General features: G+C 40.8%; 1 protein-coding gene across 3 annotated transcripts in view; it reads left to right on the top strand.

The window, feature by feature from the left end:
• slc4a3 (solute carrier family 4 member 3) overlaps positions 1-17485 on the top strand; it is a 57467-nt gene extending 39982 nt beyond the window's left edge. For 2 of the 3 annotated variants that reach the window (XM_034885465.1, XM_034885466.1), the window contains 14 exons: positions 337-520; positions 2442-2547; positions 2933-3117; positions 3841-4060; positions 4464-4679; positions 4777-4925; positions 5972-6166; positions 6677-6868; positions 8031-8120; positions 8222-8388; positions 8907-9160; positions 12475-12644; positions 13960-14133; positions 15422-15672. In XM_034885465.1, the coding sequence (XP_034741356.1) occupies positions 337-520; positions 2442-2547; positions 2933-3117; positions 3841-4060; positions 4464-4679; positions 4777-4925; positions 5972-6166; positions 6677-6868; positions 8031-8120; positions 8222-8388; positions 8907-9160; positions 12475-12644; positions 13960-14133; positions 15422-15499 (2380 nt within the window). In that variant the 3' untranslated portion in view covers positions 15500-15672. Of the gene's footprint in view, positions 1-336; positions 521-2441; positions 2548-2932; positions 3118-3840; positions 4061-4463; positions 4680-4776; positions 4926-5971; positions 6167-6676; positions 6869-8030; positions 8121-8221; positions 8389-8906; positions 9161-12474; positions 12645-13959; positions 14134-15421 lie in introns of all 3 variants that reach the window. The other variant, XM_034885464.1, reaches the window with a different exon arrangement.
• The last annotated feature ends 3598 nt before the right edge of the window (positions 17486-21083 follow it).

Raw genomic sequence — 21083 nt, 5'->3', positions numbered from 1 at the left:
CCAACTGAATTTTGACTGAATATTGGTGCAGATATTCCTGGTTCTAAGGGGGTATCTTAGAACCACTTTGCTGATCCCCTGACTTTCATCTAGCACCATTGTCAGGTTAACTATTTCATTTGTGCTTATTCTACTTTGGTAGATACACCTAAAGGCATTCCCAACAGCATCCGCTGCACTTTCTGCTAATTAATTAGCAGTTGTTAGCATGCTGACACACTAAAACTAAGATGGTGAACATTGCTAAACATCAGTGTGTTAACATTGTCACTTTGAGCATTTCAGCATGCGGAAATCAGCAATTTATTCTAATTTCTTTTAATTTTGTTTCCACAGCCATCCGAGCGATCTGAAACATTTTTTTCACCGCCACCACTCATCGAGCAGTCTTCACGGCAGCTTCAATCACAACCACGTCCCGGACGGCAGCCTGCCGCTGGTGGCCGACGAGCAGGAGGAGCACGCCGATAGCAAAGGGCCCGTCTACGACCCCAAGCAAGACGTCTTTGTCACCCTGTTTGTAAGTTCCCGAGTTCTTTTCCATGCGCCTATTTGTTTGCCCTTCACTTTCAGTCTTGTATAAAGTACTTAAAAGCAATACTTGGGTAAAGGTACAAGTATCTTACCAGAAAATGACCTTGGTAGAACTAAAAGTCAAATTTTTTATTTCACTAAAGTAAAAAAACAAATGTGATTATTAACTTTATTGTGGCTTCCTTATAGTAAAGCATAGCATTCAGGTTCTTTTTTCTTAAACAGCCACAGTGGGACATCAATAAATCATCAGTTTTGTGAGGAAGAATCTTTCACTCCAACGGACAAAAACATTTCTTGCAAATACGGCCACGGGTGTCTTGCGTCATCTTCCCCGCTGTCGTCGGGGGGGTTGTTGTTATTGTTATTGTCCGTTACGTTGGCAGCAGAGCTTACCAGGTTTCTTCTTTAGTTTTGGCGCTTAGAAACAAGCAGGCATCACATCACACACTGGAATGGAGCGTTATTATCTTTCAATATAGTGATTTGCCAAACCTCTTTTTGCAGTCTAACAAATTTCTTCAATTTCAATTCAATATCCTTCATGGTATCAGATCATAACAAGAGTTATATCAAGACACTTTGCAGATGAAGTAGCTCTAGACCACACTCTATAATTTATAAATACCCAATAATTCTAGTAATTCCCCCAAGAGCTCCCAAAAACTCCCTGGGTCTGTCTGTCCCAGGAGAAACCTGGGACAGACCCAGGCTCTTGGTAGGCGGAGTCTGAAGGGGCCGGTTGGGGGGGGTTATGAACAGTGGCAATAACAGTCACAATAAAGATGATGGAAAAATGACAACGAATGGTAGTTATAGTAGTTCATATCATAGAAGGGTACTGCAGGGTGTTTCAGGGTGTAGCAGGGAGTGCAACAGGACCAGGGCGACAACTGTAACCTTGTTAAGACCTTGTTGCCATCCTAACCCATGGAAATATGCTGGGTGAAATATGCTTTTGATTTTATTTGGTAGTAACGAGTAACGAATGTGCTGAGGGGAAATGTAACGGAGTAAAAGTATCAGGAAAAGTTCCCGGAAATATAAATAATGAAGTAAACTACGGATACTTGAAAGTTCTGCTTAAGTATACAGTACCAAACTATTGTGCTTAATGTTTTGTTACATTACAACACTGTTTACTCCACAGCCTTATTCTTCACACATTCACATGTTGTGTCAATTTGAGAAGCTTGTGACAGAGATATGAGATGTGGGTGATGATGGAAGTTGACATAATTGAAACAGTGCAGGCAGACAGCACAGTAAATATGATTTACAAAAAGCCAACGTAAGCGATTAACTAGCTTTGACAAGAAACCACAAGGATAATTGAACTCAGCTATCTAAATGGACAGGGATAAAAGCCACTTTGAGCTGTTTTGTTCCAGTTTATGGTTTGCATTAAGTTCCAAGAATCAGCAGTAAGTGCAGATTTAAGTGTGATTACATGAAATTCCTGATGTGAGGCCTGTGGCTCTTGCATTGTTCTTTGAAACACCCCTCCATGAGGTCAGAAGTCATGTACTGTATGCAGGACTTGAAGTGAGAGAAAGCAAGTCTCTCTGGGCCACATGTGTTGCATTATGTTCTTAGTCAGCTTACAGGTGTTTCTAGTTAAAGCTTCTCGATGCATTGACTGTGAAAACTTAATGCTCCCCGTGGCTTAAAATGTTGGCAAATTCAAAACAGCCTATTAAAAACATTTCGGTCAAACATAAAGAACCAGTCATCCAGTCGTGCAGTGTAAAATGAATTGTGCACGGCCATTAGAATATCATTATCCACACACGCATTGCTATTCCCACAAAAGGCTCACATTATTGGTCCCATGCTATGTTGCTATGTCACATCACGTTGGTCGGGGCAACAATGTGGATAATCTTGGTTCTGTTCTTCCTTCAAAGAAATCTCTCCACCCTCTGCCTCCCGAGAGCCATCCGGCTGCAGCCAGATCGCTGAAACTGCTCGCCAAGATTCCCAAAGACGCCGAAGCTGTCATAGTTTTAGTTGGTAAGCTCCGTGACTTTTGACAAAGTAGATTAGTTTGAGGTAGTATGTCATTTTATTTCTTCTGTTTTTAGAAACGGTTAAGAGAAATACTGAAATAAAAATTGCTAGTGGATCCTACGTCTGTGTGTATTCTACTGTAGTTTGAGTTGTTACGCTGCGTTCCTAAGCCTCCTGAGGAGTTGGAAAGGCTTTCACTGTAAATCTGCACGATGTGCTGATGAAGCCTTAACAGCAACTAAACACTATAAAAGATGGCAATGGGTAGGAGGAATCATTTTCTAGATATGTGAGAGGAAACCGGTGATGGATGTACCAATAGCCCATTTTACCCCTCATACAGAGATGCGAAAAACCTAAACTTGTGGTTCACTGTCCTTTTTTTCAGGCTGTATGGAGTTTCTGGAGCAGCCGGCCATGGCCTTTGTAAGGTTGAATGAGGCAGTCCTTCTGGAGTCCGTGCTGGAGGTCCCCGTCCCTGTTCGCTTTATTTTCGTCCTGCTCGGTCCCACCCAGTCCAGCGTGGACTATCATGAGATTGGACGCTCCTTCTCCACTCTCATGTCTGACAAGGTGAACAAACAACTAGAGATGATTGAGGGGCAGCCCTCATTTCCAATAAAATGTTACAGAGTTACAAAGACAACGAAAACAACAGCAACACCTTGAATAAAGCAACACCATCATAAGAACATAGAAAGACACTTAAACAGATCAGAACCACCAGGATGCTAAAGTAATACAATTATGTAAAGCAATTCCAAGTAGAAGGCTGGAGGTCCAAAATCCGGTTTCTTAAATGTCCAAAAGGCACAAGTGAGTTGAGCTGAAGTGTCGTGTTTGTTCCACGGGTCAAACCTAAAAGGTGTAAAACAACATTTGAGTCAGATGATTACAGGATTGACTCACAAGAATCAAAGACAAAGATGGATTGTGCCTGTGATACACTCTTAAACATTAAGAATTACATTTAGATTTGACAAGGATTTCAAATATCCAAACAATAAAGGGGGGTGTATGTGGCATGGGTTTGTAGAAAAGCCAACGTGTGTGTTGTGTTGGACATTAAAAATGATCTATCTTTTTCAGGGTTTTTTCACCAATTTTTACTGGACCAAAAAGGTCTCGCAAAGTGAACAGCCCAGACATTTCTCCCAGTATTATAAAGTCGAGAGAGGAATTGGGGAAAAAGCTGCTAATCATCCCCCTCAAAATGATTTATGAAGCTGCCATTTGGATATATTTGTGTTGCATTAATTCATTCTGGTGATGACATTCAATTGTATTTTGTTGCAGAACTTCCATGAGGTGGCCTATTTCGCTGACGACAGACAGGACCTCCTGAATGGAATCAATGAATTCCTGGACTGCAGCATCGTCATTCCACCGTCAGATGTGGAGGGCAAAGACCTCCTGAAGACCGTGGCCGACTTCCAGAAGCAGATGCTGCGCAAGAGAAAGGAAAGAGAACTCAAGAGACACCACTCCTCATCGGCAATGGAGCTGAACAATAAAGGTACTCTGTCAAGTCTACAAAAAAGATTCCTCATTACTGGTTTTGGAGGAAGAACCTCCGATTTTGCAAACCAATGTTAGTCCTGCAATGCAAACACAGAACAATCCCAAATGTCTGACTGCTTTTAAGTTATGTGCAGAATGGAATGACGGTAAGTTTACTGTAAAAAAGAATTTAACTTGCGGGACAGTTTTTGCCAGTAAGTTAATGTGAATTTGACATTACATTTGTTACAGTGTCCTGTAGTTGGTTTTGATCTTTTCATGGGATTTGTTCACAGTAAGACTAACACAGAAGGCGTAGTGAGTTGCGTCTTTCCTTTTCACTGTTGGTTGCCATTGTTGTATTATTATGATGTAGTAGATTCTGTATGTAATGGAGCCTGTAACACCCCCGCCCCTAGAGGTGAGTCCAGAGGAGGAGGAGGAGGAAGACCAGGAGGTTGACCCATTGAAACGCTCAGGGATCCCCTTCGGAGGCCTGATCCACGACATCCGCCGCCGCTACCCGCATTATGTCAGCGACCTCAAAGACGCGTTGGACATGCAGTGCGTCGCCGCCGTCATCTTCATCTACTTTGCTGCACTGTCGCCCACCATCACCTTCGGAGGCCTGCTGGGTAAACTGGAACTACAGGAAACAACACATTTGGATCCCATGTTGTTTCCATTCCTGTGCTCTGATGTGTGTGTTTTTGGCTGTTTTTGCACACACAGGAGAAAAAACAGAGGGCATGATGGGAGTGACTGAGCTTATTGTGTCTACTGCAACTCTTGGAGTTATATTCTCGCTGCTTGGTGGTCAACCCCTCCTCATCATAGGTTTCTCAGGACCCTTACTCGTGTTTGAAGAAGCCTTCTACAAGGTACTGAAGACATACAGCTCGTAGGATTTAAACAGAGTATCGCATAATCTACTTTTGATTTCATTGTTTAGACTTCAGACATCACTACGTCTTCTTAGTTTATGTATTTAAAGAGATTTCTTTCTATTTATTTAGCTGTTTCTTTCAAGATCTAATCATTGGGGCGACCTCTAGCTCACCCAGTAAGACCGTGCGCCCCATGTAGGCTGCGAGGTCCGGGATCGAGTCCCACCTTTCCCATCTGTCCACTGTGACTGTCTCCTTAAAGGGGGAAAAAATAATCTATTTTTTAATTTTATTTGTCTTCTATAAGAAATAATATTATATACTTTTATAAGAGGACATGTTGTTTTACACATTTTATGTTAAAAAAGAAGAATTGTTTGTGTTTTTTTCTGCAGCTCATTCTGTCTAAATAAACTGTCAGAAAGTCGTATCATAAACTTAACCCTCGTATGGTATTCAGGTAAAAATGACCCATTTCAAATTTTTACAAGAAGTAAAATGGTACAAGATAAATCTTTTCTACCTGAAAATCAACGGCATTACCTTATTTTCTGTGATAAACATGTATTTTTTACTCAATTCAGGAAATTATTCTGTAAATGACCACTCACGTTTTTTCCATAGTGAATTTTTAACATGAATTATAACCTAATGACAAAAAAAAGGATCCCTATTTCATTTTCTATTGTGTTCTAGTAGAGACTGATGCATTCCCTTAAACATATGTTATCGCAATTGTTTGAAATTAGGCCAAACCCCAAATAAGTCACGGGTCAGTTTGACCTGAGGGATACGAGAGGGTCAAAAAAGTGAAGACAATACAAGGGATAATGGAACAAAATGTCAATTGTTTCTGAATGTTTGACCCGGGAGAACCACACAAGGGTTCAAATTGTTAGAATCATGAGTTAAGTGAACAGTATCTTTACATCTCTACCTACAAGTACACACAGTATACCACACACCACATACTCCAGTTTTTGTGTTGCATTTTGTGTCCCCTGAACATGTAACTAACACGTCTGTGTCTTATCACCCAGTTCTGTCAGGACCAGAACTTCGAGTACCTGACTGGCCGTGTGTGGATCGGGTTCTGGCTCATCTTCATCGTCCTGGTGATTGTGGCAGTAGAGGGCAGCTTCCTCGTTCGCTACATCTCCCCCTTCACCCAGGAGATCTTTGCTTTCCTCATCTCCCTCATCTTCATTTATGAGACTTTTTCAAAACTCTTCAAGGTACACCGAGACACTTTTTTATGCATATTTTCCCCAAACCATGGAACCTAGACAATTACTCATTCATTATGATTGGGGCTGCAACTATCTATTACTATTCTTACTCAATTCATGTGTTGATTATTTTCTTGATTACTTGATTAGTTATTGTCAAGACAAAGTCCTCAAATGTCTTGTTTTGTCCACAAGTCAAAGATTTTCAGTTTACGGTCATAGAGGAGGGAAGAAACTAGAACACACATTTAACAAGCTGGAATCAGACGTTTTACCTTTAATTTTCATAAGAAACGACTCAAACGGATGAATTGATTATTAAAAAACATGCTTATTAATTTAATAATTGACAACTAATCGATACATTTTGCAGCTCTGATTAGGATTAATAGTACAATAATTATTAGTTGATAGCATCTAGGCATTAGGTTGAATCCTTCCCTTGTCATATCAGCAGAAAAAGCCACTGCAAGCAATCCACACAGGATAAAGCTGAGACTCCCTTCTTGTTTCCAGGTGTTTAAGGAACATCCGCTGATGTCAATGTACCCCAGTGACTCCACCCCAGCTTCTGAGCTTCAACAAGCGGATGGCTCCATTTTAAACCAGCCCAACACTGCTCTCATGTCTATGGTCCTCATGATGGGAACTTTCTTAGTGGCTTTCTTCCTCAGGAAGTTCAGAAACAGTCGTTTTTTAGGTGGCAAGGTACCCTGCTTTACTGAGTGTCTTAAAAACTTTAAATTCAAACAGTGGAAGTCACCATGGGCCTTTAAAGATCCCCTTGTGGAGCTCTCTTGTAAGCTAGTGCACACACTAGCGCTGCTAATGTTCAAAACATCCTCAGGTTTTCTTTAAATCCACTTATTTTGAAAAAGTCAACTCAGATATAATGTGTATTTCCAATACACCATATACTTTGTGTACGGATTGTCGATTTTATTACACTGTGTGAATATTTGTCCAAGTTTAGTCAATCGGAAGGTGCGTCCAGTACAGCTACAAGGAATCCTGACGGAGGAATTGTTTTCAGCAGTGTCACAGTAAATCACCTTGTAGTCTGACCTAGTAGCGACAAAACAGTAATACAGCCCAGAATCAACATTTGATTTTAATTTTACTGATCCCCAGTGGGGAAATTACAATTTACCCCTTGTTTTGTTAGTACACACTACACACAGGCCTGAAATACACACAAGCTCAGGACCTATTCATGCTCAAATGGATAGGATGGATGGATCTACACTCCATACTTGGGGCCCTTTGGGGACTTGCACCAGCAACCCTCCGGTTACTGCCAATATATATTGGTGCATACATATAGATACAAACATATTGAAGATTACTGTAATAAGAATATACAATAAATAAAGAAACTAAACCAAACATATACAAAATAGCTGTTGTACATAAGATACCTATAATGCATATAGTACAAATACTTTAATGTGGTCATACTTTTCATTCTAACCAACGATACTGCTGTTTGTGATAAATAACAACATGTACACTTTAGAAACAGAAGCACCAATCTTTGATGTTTGCAATAGCCCCAATAGGCCCTTGTTTCACAGTGGAGTCTGGTTTAGGATGGGGGTCTGAAGGAACTCGGAACAGACAGTTTAAGGGAAAGTGGGCAAGTCAGTAATGGAATTCAAGGATTGTAAAGGAACTAAAAGTTTGTGTTGAACCCAGTTTATATCAATAACACTAATGCATCCAACAAGGAGTGTTTTCCTTTATAGTGAACTTGAAGATGACTTGCTTTGCCTCCTTTCTGGTTCATCTATTGCTTGTGAGCTTTATATAAATTTGTATGTGCTGAAGGTTAACTTGATTTGATTGATGTTTGGTTTCTCATCATCCCCAGGCCAGAAGAATCATTGGTGACTTTGGCATCCCCATCTCAATTCTAGTTTCAGTGTTGGTTGATTACTCCGTTACTGATACGTACACTCAGGTAACTCTCATGTCAGTTACATCCATCACGGCAACAGCTGTATTACGGTTCTAACAAAGGGCTTTTTCTCAGTACTGAAAATGATCTTTATCTACTTTCAGAAACTGAATGTGCCACCGGGCTTCTCGGTCACCTCCCCTGACAAGAGGGGCTGGTTCATTAGTCCCTTTGGGGACAAGCGTCCTTTTCCCACCTGGATGATGGGCGCGTCCATTGTACCTGCCATTCTCGTCTTCATCCTCATTTTCATGGAAACTCAGATCACATCGTACGTACTTTATGATTATCTACAGTGGGGATGGGGGGGTGTACGGTAGTGTGTGTGTGTGTGTGTGTGTGTGTGTGTGTGTGTGTGTGTGTGTGTGTGTGTGTGTGTGTGTGTGTGTGTGTGTGTGTGTGCGTGCGCGTGCGTGCGCGCGCGCGCATGCATGCGTGCATGAAAGAAAGGAGAGATTGTTAGATAGATAGCTTTTATTGTCATCCAACTGTACATAAAGACACTGTACAGTATATCAACACAATTTCATATGACTGGCTCATATTAAACTGCCTTAACCAAAAACAAAATAAACATACATTTTTTTTATTTTACATTAAAATATGACACTAAAAAAAGATGTTTGACAGCAGCATAAATAATAATATTGAAAACAGTTATTGTAGTTAAAAAAATAGGTACTGTTACTGCAAATGTTAATAAATAAATATAATATAATAAATAAGTTATCCTCTAAGAATTTTTGTTTGATTTAATTTTTTTAAAATATTTTCTCAATTTCCTCTCAGATTGATAGTCAGTAAGAAGGAGCGTCGCTTGGTCAAAGGCTCGGGCTTCCACCTGGATCTCCTGCTCATCGTCATCCTGGGTGCCGTCTGCTCTCTGTTCGGCCTGCCGTGGCTCACGGCGGCCACCGTGCGCTCCGTCACGCATGTCAACGCCCTCACCGTGATGAGCAAGGCCACGGCGCCCGGCGAGAAGCCCATGATCCAGGAGGTGAAGGAACAGAGGCTGACCGGCCTTCTTGTGGCTGTTCTCGTTGGTAAGAGGAAAGGGAAGGATGGACATGTGGGCTGCTAATGGTTCAAGTACTGTACTTATGTACTCATTTCAGGTACTTTTACTTTTCTTGAGTCTTTTCTTTCAATGCCACTCTCTACTTCTACTCCGCTACGTTTCAGAGAGAAATATTCTACTTTTTACTCCACTACATTCATCTGACAGCTTTAGTTACTAGTTACTTTAGTTACTAGTTACTTTAGTTACTAGTTACTTTAGAGACTCCTCTACATTAATCTGACAGCTTTAGTTACTAGTTACTTTAGTTACTCAGCTACATTCATCTGACAGCTTTAGTTACTAGTTACTTTAGTTACTAGTTACTTTAGTTACTGGTTACTTTAGTTACTCCACTACATTCATCTGACAGCTTTAGTTACTAGTTACCTCACACATTAAGATTTTTTGTAGACAAAACACATGTACGTACAATTACTCTTAATACTTTTACATTTTCCTGATGAAACTTACATACTTTGACTTAAGTTACATTTTCAATGCAGGACTTTTACTTTTACTTTTACTTAGTACCTTTACTTATGTAAAGGATCTAAATACTTCTTCCAGCGCTGGTAGCTTGGCCCGCAGGCCTATCAAGCTTCAGATTCCCACACATGCTGAAAAGGTGTGCCTGGGGCTGTAGTAAAGGTGGTAGTCAATGTCTCCAGAGTAATGCACACCAGTCCCGTGATATCCTACGAAATAAGGCGACCGCTGAGTTATACTGCTTTACTTTTCATATCTACATGTGTATGTATGAAATGTTAATCAGAACAGCCTGCTTCATTTATCCTTTACAAAAACACAACACAAAAAACATTAGAGTCATTAAAAACACGGCCAAAGTCAACAGTTGTCGTTGCTAGAAATGATTAGTCAGTTTTTGTGGGACACCGTACAGCATACAGCATACACAATGGGACACCCGAGAGTTGTTTCAACAATTACTGAGAATTTAGCAATTTAATCCCGCCACCGCTATCACTGTGCTATGCTGGAATGGAAAGCTTGGCAGTTAAAACAACGGTGACTAAGGGGGATTGGGTTTAGCTCAAGGTCAACTGGTTGGTGGAAGGCTCCTCTTGACCAAATAACATTTTAATGTATTATAAACGTAACAAATAAATCAAGAAACGCCTTTAATTCCTCGAATAATAATTCTCTCATTAAAAGACACAAGGAACAAATCACATCAACACACAGCAGTGCATCTGAAAGGAGCAGAAGGAAAAAGGGGTCTGAACTAATGACAACTTTCAGAGCAATTACTCGGTTTTATTATCTGGCTGTGGGGGTTGTATTTTGTGACAGCATTATAATATTGCTGGAATTTCCAGGCAATTATTTGTCTTAAGCGAAAAATATGAGCTCAAATGTACAAAATGCCACTTCTGCAGCTGCATGTCTAGACATTCATGAAGTATGAATCAGCTGTTCCGACAGCTTACCAGTTTACGCTCTGTTTAGAAATGTCTAAACAGAAATTGTCCTCAAAATGAACCAAAACACAATTTTTTCCAAATGAAATTTGTTAAACTCTAAATGTGATGTCTGACATTGCAACACTGTTTGCATGCAGTGACTAGTAGTACTTTACCAGCAGAATATCTTGTTACAATTAAGGTAGGGTTCCCAAAGAAGTCTTAAGTACAGTTTGATCCAGTTTGAGTATAAAACCACAATGACGCATCATGATTGTTGAGCCTTTTGTTTGATTAAAAATGCTATTTGGATTAGGAATAAGACTTTTTGGATTAGCCCAAAGACCGTTTCAATCAAAGCTCAACAGTGAATATGTTTCAAATAAACAGCGTTGACAGTATGTTTGTTTTGAGGGCTGTTCCCTTGTTGAATGACTAAATATCTTCACAGTTGCTAACTATTATACATGGGACGTCTGTAGAGTCTCAAAAACAGTAGCCTTGCATTGCCAAACTATCCCACAGGGTTTAGGGTTAGGGTTAGAAACAAAACACACATTCTGGGATAGGAGAAACAAAACACTGTGGGTTTTTTGCATCTCTTGAAACCAATCACAATTGACTTTGGCGGCGCTCAGTTTGGGAAGGAGACGCTGGTGGCTGCATAATAGTCTCGGGAAGGAACTTGTTTTTTGGAACATTTGCAGCTCGCAAAAGAAAACGCCACATACAATATTAAAGTGCTCTTATTCTGCTCATTTTTTAGGTTCATATTTATATTTAGAGGTTGTACCAGAATAGGTTTATGTGATTACATTTTCAAAAAACACCATATTTTTGTTGTACTGCACATCGCTGCGGCTTCTATTTTTTTTGTTTTTTTTAATTTATTTAGTCTTGAGCTCACTGTTTTTGCTCCAAAGGGAGACAGTTCACTTCTATTCCATCTTTGTTGGGTCACGCATGCTTAATACATAGGTTAGCACTACTAGCCAGTCAGAAGCAGAGTATGAGGGCCCTGACAGTACCCAGATAAGGACTATTAGCCAGTCAGGAGCAGAGTATGAGGGCCCTGACAGTACCTAGGTAAGGACTACTAGCCAGTCAGAAGCAGAGTATGAGGGCCCTGACAGTACCTAGGTAAGGACTACTAGCCAGTCAGAGGTAGAGTATGAGGGCCCTGACAGTACCTAGGTAAGGACTACTAGCCAGTCAGAAGCAGAGTATGAGGCCCTGACAGTACCTAGGTAAGGACTACTAGCCAGTCAGGAGCAGAGTATGAGGGCCCTGAAAGTACCTAGGTAAGGACTACTAGCCAGTCAGGAGCAGAGTATGAGGGTCCTGACAGTACCTAGGTAAGGACTATTAGCCAGTCAGAGGTAGAGTATGAGGCCCTGAAAGTACCTAGGTAAGGACTACTAGCCAGTCAGGAGCAGAGGATGACGGATGCAATGCTAGCAGCTAGGGCTAGGCGAGCATTATAACATTTGTCTCTGTAGTAAAGGGTGGACTACAGTAGAGCTGTTTGGAGCAGGTTGTGAACAGTGTTTTCTGTTGACAAAAATACAGTAACGTGAGCTATTTAAATTAGCTGGATACATAGTTATACAGAACTCTCTCTTTCCAGTTCATCTTTGTGTGAATCATCCTCTCCAATCAATCCCAAGTGTCCCAGTTAGAGAGAAAATGTCGTATACATATTTTTTGTAAATCTTAACAATCATTCACTGAGAGAACGTTACAGGCCTGACTTATTGCACGATCCAAATTTTCTTCAAAACATGCAATTTTCTGTAAAAGTGCTTCTCTTGATCCAGACTACAAAAGCAGGGAGATCCTTTGAAAAGCTCACCTCTAACCCCTCTCTGCCCATCAGGTATGTCCATAGTGATGACAAACGTGCTCCGCCTCATCCCCCTGGCGGTGCTCTTTGGCATCTTCCTGTACATGGGGGTCACGTCTCTGACAGGCATCCAACTGTATGAACGCATCACACTGATGGTCACGCCAGCCAAGCATCACCCTGACCACATCTACGTCACCAAGGTAACACACGCAATAAGACTGTTGACATGCCCTCGTCTTCTGTTATTAGTGGTAAGATGGAGAAGCCAAACCCAGCGGACTGGTAACTGCATCAGAGTCGAGGCAGCCTTTTTCCTGCAGTCTTTGGTTTTTGCTCGGTTTGATAGAGAGACCTCAGTATTCAGATCCCTGTGTATGCATACAGTATGCATACCCCATATTTGTGCCTTACATTTTACTCTGAGCAACTGCAACTTCCTATTTTCCCTGATGAGATCAATAAAGTATTCAGATACTGTATACACGATACATGAACAGCATCTAGGATTTTCGTCATTTTTGTTAACTCTGGATTTCACAGCTACGTGGAGAGAGGTGAATGTTTGATGAACTTTTGACCACAAACAAAATCTCATCAGTTGAAAATAAACACATTTGGGTTACTCGCCGCATTCATTGCACTGCTGGATTTAGCTACCCCATCTGATGATGATCAGATGGAGATGGAGTTTGAAAAAGTGTGAACCTATTGTTTAAGCTTGTTATGGGTGGGGTGACCAAGTCTATAATAAATAGATAAATCGATTATAATATACAAAACCAAGCACCACGATTAAACATCAGAGAAAAATGGGAAGATGACATGAAATGGCAGCTGAAAAGTTAGTAGCTGCCACTAGACTAGCACAATCAACACATCGGCGTGTAATACAATACCATCGCAATCCCATCAAATTATGACACAATCGCCCCTTAAAGAGGGGAGTGAACAGGGACTGAAAGAAACAGGGCCCAGTTTTCTCTTTGAGTTCATACCAGAGCAGACAGATCACAAGCTAGGTATCAATATCACATGATTATTATGTATTATAGTATGAGATACACCAAAGGAAACAACACCAAAGGAAAGAAATAGGACCCCTCTCACATTAGATCACTCTCAGGGCACATGAACACTCATCTCAGTGCATGCACTCTGCTTTTCTGCTGCTTCTGTGTGCATGCATCGTTTTTATTTCAGAGCTCTCTCACAATACACATGTGTAGTTATTGTTAATAACTTGTGTTTTACCATGCATTTGGTTAAGCAATCAAAAAACACAGGAAAGGAAATGGGGAGGTTTACAAACAATTCAGTCCCTCACTTCATTAGATGCAGGACTACCCACTAGATGGAGCCAAAAACATGTCCGATTTTCCTTATGTGAGGGAGCAGTTTGGGATTGAGTGTGTTTATTGTGTGTCTGAGTATTAGTGTGTACATCTGTGTGTCTGTACTGGGCTCTCTGGCCTATTGACTTTCAACCCATTAACCACCACATGTGTGTTGATTCAGGTGAAGACATGGCGTATGAACATGTTCACTATCATCCAGTTGGCGTGCATCGTGTCTCTGTGGGTAGTAAAGTCCACCAACGCCTCGCTGGCGTTCCCCTTCGTCCTCATCATGACGGTGCCGCTGCGCCGCATCATCCTGTCCAGGATTTTCGAGGAACGTGAGCTCCAGGCGGTAGGTTTGGGTAGCAGGGACACTCCAGGAATGTTTGAGTCTTTGCCACCGTAGTCTGATCCCACACAGCCTCAGGATACTTTGTCCACAGCAGATGTAATACTAGATGGATGTTGGCATGTTTTGATATTTGTCTTACACGAACATCTCTTAACAAAATACTACAAATGAAATACAAATGATTTTCTCCTCTGTGATTATGGACAGCTTTCTCATCCAAATCTTTTTCAGATGACCTGCAAATATTTCCCTTTGCTCTGCTTTCTAACCACTAAAAAAGATCCAGAGTCCGTTTTGAAGCCAGGCTTCATGTTTTCTTGGTTAAATCGCCTATACTCATACATGTCAACGCTGTCAGATTAAAACCTTCCAGTTCCAAAATGTCAACTTTTTCAGGAGCTAGTATAAACAGCTTTGTTCTTAACTTGACCACCATTTGTGTTGTGTCCATCCAAAGGTCTCACAAACCCAATGCACTGTTAAATCAAATGACAAAGGACATTGAAATGAAGTTAAAACTTGAAAATGACCAAAATTAGACCCCAACCCTTTCAACTTTATATGAACCAGTTTATACTTTGTAATAATTTTTTCATTCCTTGCTTTGATCTGTTCAAACATGTTTAGGTACCAAATGCTTCAGAATCTTTCCCACCTTGTTCCATCAGGTTTCAGACCAAGGACATTGTTTCCTGTTAGTTTATGGGCCGCTTCAGTATCATGCCGTCACTGTCTTTCTCGTTGCTTGCTCTGTTACTGGAACAAAATCCATTCATCTTCATCCGCTTTTCAGGGATCGAAATAGTCTTAAAATAGTCAGAGATTTTAGAAAGAATTTGGGCTTTTCTTGCTGAGAGATTGATGAGAAGATCAGTACTACTCACATGTCTGTACGCTAAATACGAAGCCACCGCCAGCAGTCCTCAGACCCCAATTTGGGAACCACTGGTTTAGTCTGCACCAGATTTTAATTAACAGCTCTCGAACCATGCAAACATTTAGTATAGTTGAGCTTATTTGTTTCACAGAACATAATAAATACAAATTACAGTGAAGAAATACATGGGAGGGGGTGGTAGAAACCTGTAACAGCTTACTTTAAAAACACAACCAAAGGACATACACTAATGTAGACTTACAGAATCAAAAATACATTCATTAACTGTTTAATACATTTTAAGCGTTAAGGTGCACCACCACAGTTGGTTTGATTAGCACCGTACAGGTTTAGGTGTGAACGCATCCTGAGTTGAAAGAAAATGGCTGATGATCATTTGTCCTTTCACAGCTGGATTGCGACGAGGATTCTCCCAACTTTGATGAAGATGGGCGAGATGAGTACAACGAGATCCACATGCTTGTATAAATTTAAAATGGGACCCGGCCAGTAGGACTTCCTCCGCCTTCCCGCTATGACCAATCAGAGGAAGTCTCTTCAGAAACCTCTGCTTTTCTGGGTAATTGTGACACATGGAAAGGGAGCTACCGTAATGGTGTTTGTAAATTATACCAAACGCTATGGTTGGATGATCACGTCTTACCTTTAGTTTATGCCAGTTGTTTTTTTAAAGAGCCCCCCTCTGTTAGATCTCTGTGGCGGGGGGTGGTGATGTGTTGCACTCCCTGAGGCCTGAAAATAACTGCACCCGACCTGAAGTGGACAAAACTAGCAAAACTGACATGGACACTTTATCCAACTTTGTATCCTTTTTATCCCTTTAATTAGTCGTCAGGTTCTGGGCATAAGTGCAATGATGTTGGTGAGCTTTAGGACTACAGCAGGCTGGATTATTTAATTAGACTTATTTTTGTCCTGGAAGCGGGAAAAAGGGTCAATTTGCTTTCATTTAATTTAATTCAGGAAGCAGATTTTAATCAAAATTCATACTTGTTTGAGTGAATTGACCCTTAAACTCAAAGCCCAGAGTTCCACTCCGTCTGTGTCGTTTAGCTGCCCTATTTTTCTTTAAACTACTGCCATTTCCTATAGGTTGCAATAAAGTGCAAACAAGGAGTTAAGTAGTCCTTTTCCCTTCTGTACAGACTTTTAGTAATGAGCACTTTGACTGGGTAAAAGTTCACTTTTGCTGTTGCCAACAGAGCTCCCTGGCACAAAGCCTCCTCTCTAAATGTAGTTTCCCCTTGAAGCCAAAATCTCTGCAGACGGTTCAAAGTGCTGGTACTGTACTTTGTTAGGTGTTTAATGCCCAACATGCCAGTCCACTGACCCCCACTATTGTCACCTTAGATGTATAAGTAAATAGCTAAGATGGTGTCAACCCTATTTTTCTACTGTGTTGTATATCTATTTATTTTGTGATCTTTGGACTTAATGCCATGCCAGATTATCAGCGATGTTCAGACTCTGAAAGGCTCAAAGTGCTGGAAGAGTTAGTTTAAACTAAAAAGAAGAACATTGTGTAAAGTGACACATTCAGACATCACTCATCTGTTCTTTCACCTTCACTGCAATATTTCCATGGTGTGGTGCATTTTTCATGTCATGAATAATATAACACACTTGTGTGGAACAGCATAGAAACTAAGCAAACACACAAGCACTGGGGAACAGTTGAGTGTTGACAGAGTGTATGAACGATGTGTTTTACAGTACGACTGGGAACTTGCAATTACAATGTACCATCTGTGTTCAGAGTCGTTGTTTTTAAATACCCAGAGATTTAGTTTTCACCTATATTGCGAGCCCGCCATAGGATTTTAATTGCCATTGAATCATGACCCTGGTAAACAGAAACCTTAATTCTGCCACACGCAAACACCGGTTCTTAGAACTACTGTACATAGAAATTACATATTTCATAAGTGACTTAATCCTTCAGTAAGAAGATGTGTACAGATTTGCTTATTTAAGAAGAAGAGCAAGTCATTGATGTGATGTTAGGAAAAGACCAGTGAGTTAGAACGCACTCTGACACACTTTCCTCTCAAGTCCTTCATTTTGGAGCGTTATGTGGATGTTAGAAGATAGAAGAATAAGGTTTCTGCCCACCGTCACTGTTCCCAAATTCAATATTTAATCTGTAAAAAGGACAATTTCAGAGTAAATAGTATGCAGAATCCTTCTACCTCCTATCCTTCCATTCATTGTTCAGCGTGTTCTCCTCTACACTGTATCTGCTGCAATCGATAAAGCCATTTAAGGGGGAATCAGTAACGACATGGCTGAAGAGGTTTATGTACATAACTAATAAATAGAGAAAAATAGTAGAAAAAAACCATAATGTGTTCTTGTATTCACCTGATCATTATGATTACTGCTAACAACATAAAACTCCTAAGTGCTAAAAAGTGAAGCACACATTGTGACATTCTCAAAGTACATTTAAAAAAACTTTAGGTGTCCTGGGTGTCGTAGTTTTTGTATGCTAACCGAGGAAATTAGTCATTTTACATAACCGTGTCCTACCTATAATGAGCCATGCAAGAATTCGTTCTCAGGGGAAACTGACCTTGGATCTGTAAATATCACTTCCAAGCCTTTAGTTTGTTGTCTCTTGTGTGTACATAAAGCGGTCAAGGCAATCCAATGCGTGCAATGTAAAAAAAGAAATATGGCTTACAGTCCAGGCTGTTGGGGTTCACAGTCAGAAGGAGAAAAGGAGCTCGAGTGAAGAGGCTAACCTGTTCAACCGTGTTTATGTGTCCGGCTTTACAAAGACTGGAAACACGCTGATAGGTTATCTCCATTCTACTCCAGGTTACGTGGCTCCACTGTGGTCATGACGTTATTGAATGTAAATGTCTGTCTGCCTGGATTTTTCAGGCACATGATTTTGCTTGTCAGATTGAGCAATTTATGATTCCAATTTACGGAGGTCCGTTAGCAACAAAGCTGTCCAGGGACCACAGTGAACTTTATGTGCCAGATAACAGCAGAAAAACATCAAAGAAACAAAAAACACAGAGGATTATGTTTGATGTTAATGATCAGGTTCTCTACCTAGATATGTATTTTTATATATATATATGGACATGTACCATAAGGTTTCCTCTACACTCTTAGCTCATCATATGCTTTATGTTTTGCCCCTTAATGTTCCTTTAGATGTTTATGCCAGTCCATTGGAACTGATCTGGAGTCTCTTATGGTCAGAAGATTTTAATTGTGACTTTAATAGCTGCACTTGCACATGTCTTGTTGAATCTTGTTAGTCAAAAAAAAAAACTTTGGCAAGTAGTTTGACCGACTAAATTAGCTTGAGAAAAGCTAGAGCATTTTGAACTGTTTTACACAAAACTGTTTTTGTGAGATTCGTTTTGGGCATTTGTGGCCTGTATTTTGACAGGACAGATAATGACATGAAAGGGGGAATGACATCCAGCTCAGGGCTGAGGTCGGAGTCGAATCTAGGCCCGCTGCATTGAGGAGTAAAGCTCTATACTGCCCATAGGGAGCAGCTCTAGCAACTGAGCTAGCTGGGCGCCCTACAAAACTTGTTTTAAGTGGAGATGTGTGCATTCACGCTCCCCTGGGGACTGTTAGCTTTATTGAAGCCTAAATTAGTTTTGTGCTGTTGTCATTAATTAACCTCGACATCCAACCAGCACAGGCTCATATTCACACAATACTTAGTCGAAAAAAACTTCAAAAGTGTTGGAAAAAAGGGACAAAAACGTAAGAAAAATAAAAAAACATCGATAAAAAGCGTCAACAAAAGTGTTGATTTTCATTTTTGACAAGAAAACGAGTGTAAAACGCACGTCCCAACCCAGAGCGTCAAAAGGTTACTCCAAAGGAGAATGTTTGAGTCCGTAACTGTCTCCTAAGACACGGGACCAAGCGTCACTTTTTGACGCGACGGCAGTGAGAAGGCGCTGGGCCGGGCGTGGCTTTGGTCTCAACAAATACAAAAATGAGCTCATTGACGTCTGATGTGACTTTTGACCAATACCTTTGTATTGTATTGAGGTTGTTATCTGGCGTCTGAATCCAGTAGAAGTGTGTAGTCTGGCAGGCGTGTGCTGGTTGACCCACAGCGGTGAAAGAGTGAAAAGGGGTCAGTGTTGTCTGACAATACCAGTCTGCTACACTGCTCAACACATCCACGTGCTCTTGTTATTGCACGAACTGGTGTGTCTGAGTATGTGTGGAGCTGCGTAGACCATAGCCGAGACAGAGCCAGCCAGCGTACACTTAGCAAAACATCCTCTCAGTGTTTACACAAGAGAAAAAGTGGAATTGTGGGTGTTATTTAAGATAATAAAAGGTGCGGTGCTGCCACTCTGTCCCGTCTGGGCCCTAGATGTTGAAACACGCAAGATGAAAAGGAAAAATACCCTTAAAAAGTTCTGCCATGTCAATGTTGTGAGTTGACCACATATAGTCGCCCTATACCACCGTGGTAGCAGGGCAGACCACCCACCCAAATCTAAGACTCGGCTCTGTTATTTTTTAACGTCTTTTGATTCAACCTCATTGGTTTGAGTGAAGACGTCTGGCGATCTTGGGCGTTCTAGCATATGGAATAGTGTGTTAGCTTCAACCATTATTTAACTATAAATCTGATATATGAGAAATTAGATCCACCATTAGAAGGATTGCTGTTCCTGTGATATAAGAGCAGAGAATTATTGTGGATAGTCCCGTTTGGATGCAACAGGAGTGCCCTTCATTTTTCTTTTATTGCACTGCATACCAAAGGAATAGTTCCTTGGCAGCAATACTTTCCTAATTTAGCTCTCCATTGTCACATTTTGTCCATCCTGTAGGTTGTAAATGAAATACTAATCCTTTGTGGATACTCGTTTTGTATTCAGTGAAAGGCTCTCTTTAACATAACAATGGTTTTATTTCAGTGTGGCAGGTATGTCCATTCAAGAACAACTATGAATATCACAACCACCACGCTCATTTCAAGCCATGATTTCCAAAAAACGTCAGTATTTATCTCAAAACACTGTTAAAGCTATTTTAAAGCCAGAGCTGGTAGCTGATCACTGTTTGAAGTGGTCTTAACACCCCAACAGCAATAAATAACTTCTGGGCTTTTGAAAAAGGAGCGTAAAAGATCTGATTTTTACAGATGTAATCCTGTAAAAAAAACACCAATCACTGCCTCGCAGTCTGCTTGGAAGGAACCAATGAAATGCCTCCTAGTCCAGCTGAGCGTGCTCTACCGCTCCCGTGTACCAGCCTGAGCTCAGTGCAGGAGTTACTGCAACTCTACTGCAAAAATGGAAGAGCGCCCACCATGCTAAAAATATTTTGAAAGATCTGAAAAAGCGGCGAGTAAAAAGTCTGCAGGCCAGGGGTTAGACAGAGCCCGAGGAGATGCTACTTTCTAGTCTGCTTAGCATAACCAACCCTGTGTTTAAGCGTGTGTGTGTGTGTTTTTTTTTTAAACCGATGCACATCCTGTTCTCAGAACCCGGGGGAACCAGACTTATGAAACCACTTCTTGTCTGAACAACATGTCATTCTCCCACGACAACACGCTCACAGTAACTCGTTACGCATCCAGCCGAAACGGAGCGACGTGGCTAAACCGTTAAATCGCGACGTGCTCGACTCGTGTTTACTTCCTCTCTCGCCGTGTGGTAACTCTCCTCTGATGCTGATCTGATGACAAAATGATGAAATGCAGTATGTTTGCATTCGTAACACAGACTGACCCTTAGGGACGTGTGGATGCTTGATAGCAGGTCCATCTTATTCATGCTGTAAAGAGCTTTTCAAACAAATGTAAAACATTATTTTTTTGTCTGAAATAAATACTTATTGTGTGTTTCAAATACAAACAGAATCCTTGTTTTGTACAATGCAGATCATTCAAGTATGAGTGGATCATTACGGTTTTGTTTGTCCTCGTCTCACTTAAGTCATAATAATGTGTAAAGTTCCCATTTTAGACAGATGAGCATACATTTCTGCCTACTGTCGGTACACGATCCGTTCAGCGCAGATGACATCATGATGAACGCGGATTTAT

Source organism: Etheostoma cragini, chromosome 11, assembly GCF_013103735.1.
Source record: "Etheostoma cragini isolate CJK2018 chromosome 11, CSU_Ecrag_1.0, whole genome shotgun sequence".
In the NCBI taxonomy this organism is placed as follows: domain Eukaryota; kingdom Metazoa; phylum Chordata; class Actinopteri; order Perciformes; family Percidae; genus Etheostoma; species Etheostoma cragini.
This window is presented reverse-complemented; position numbering and strand designations above follow the sequence as displayed.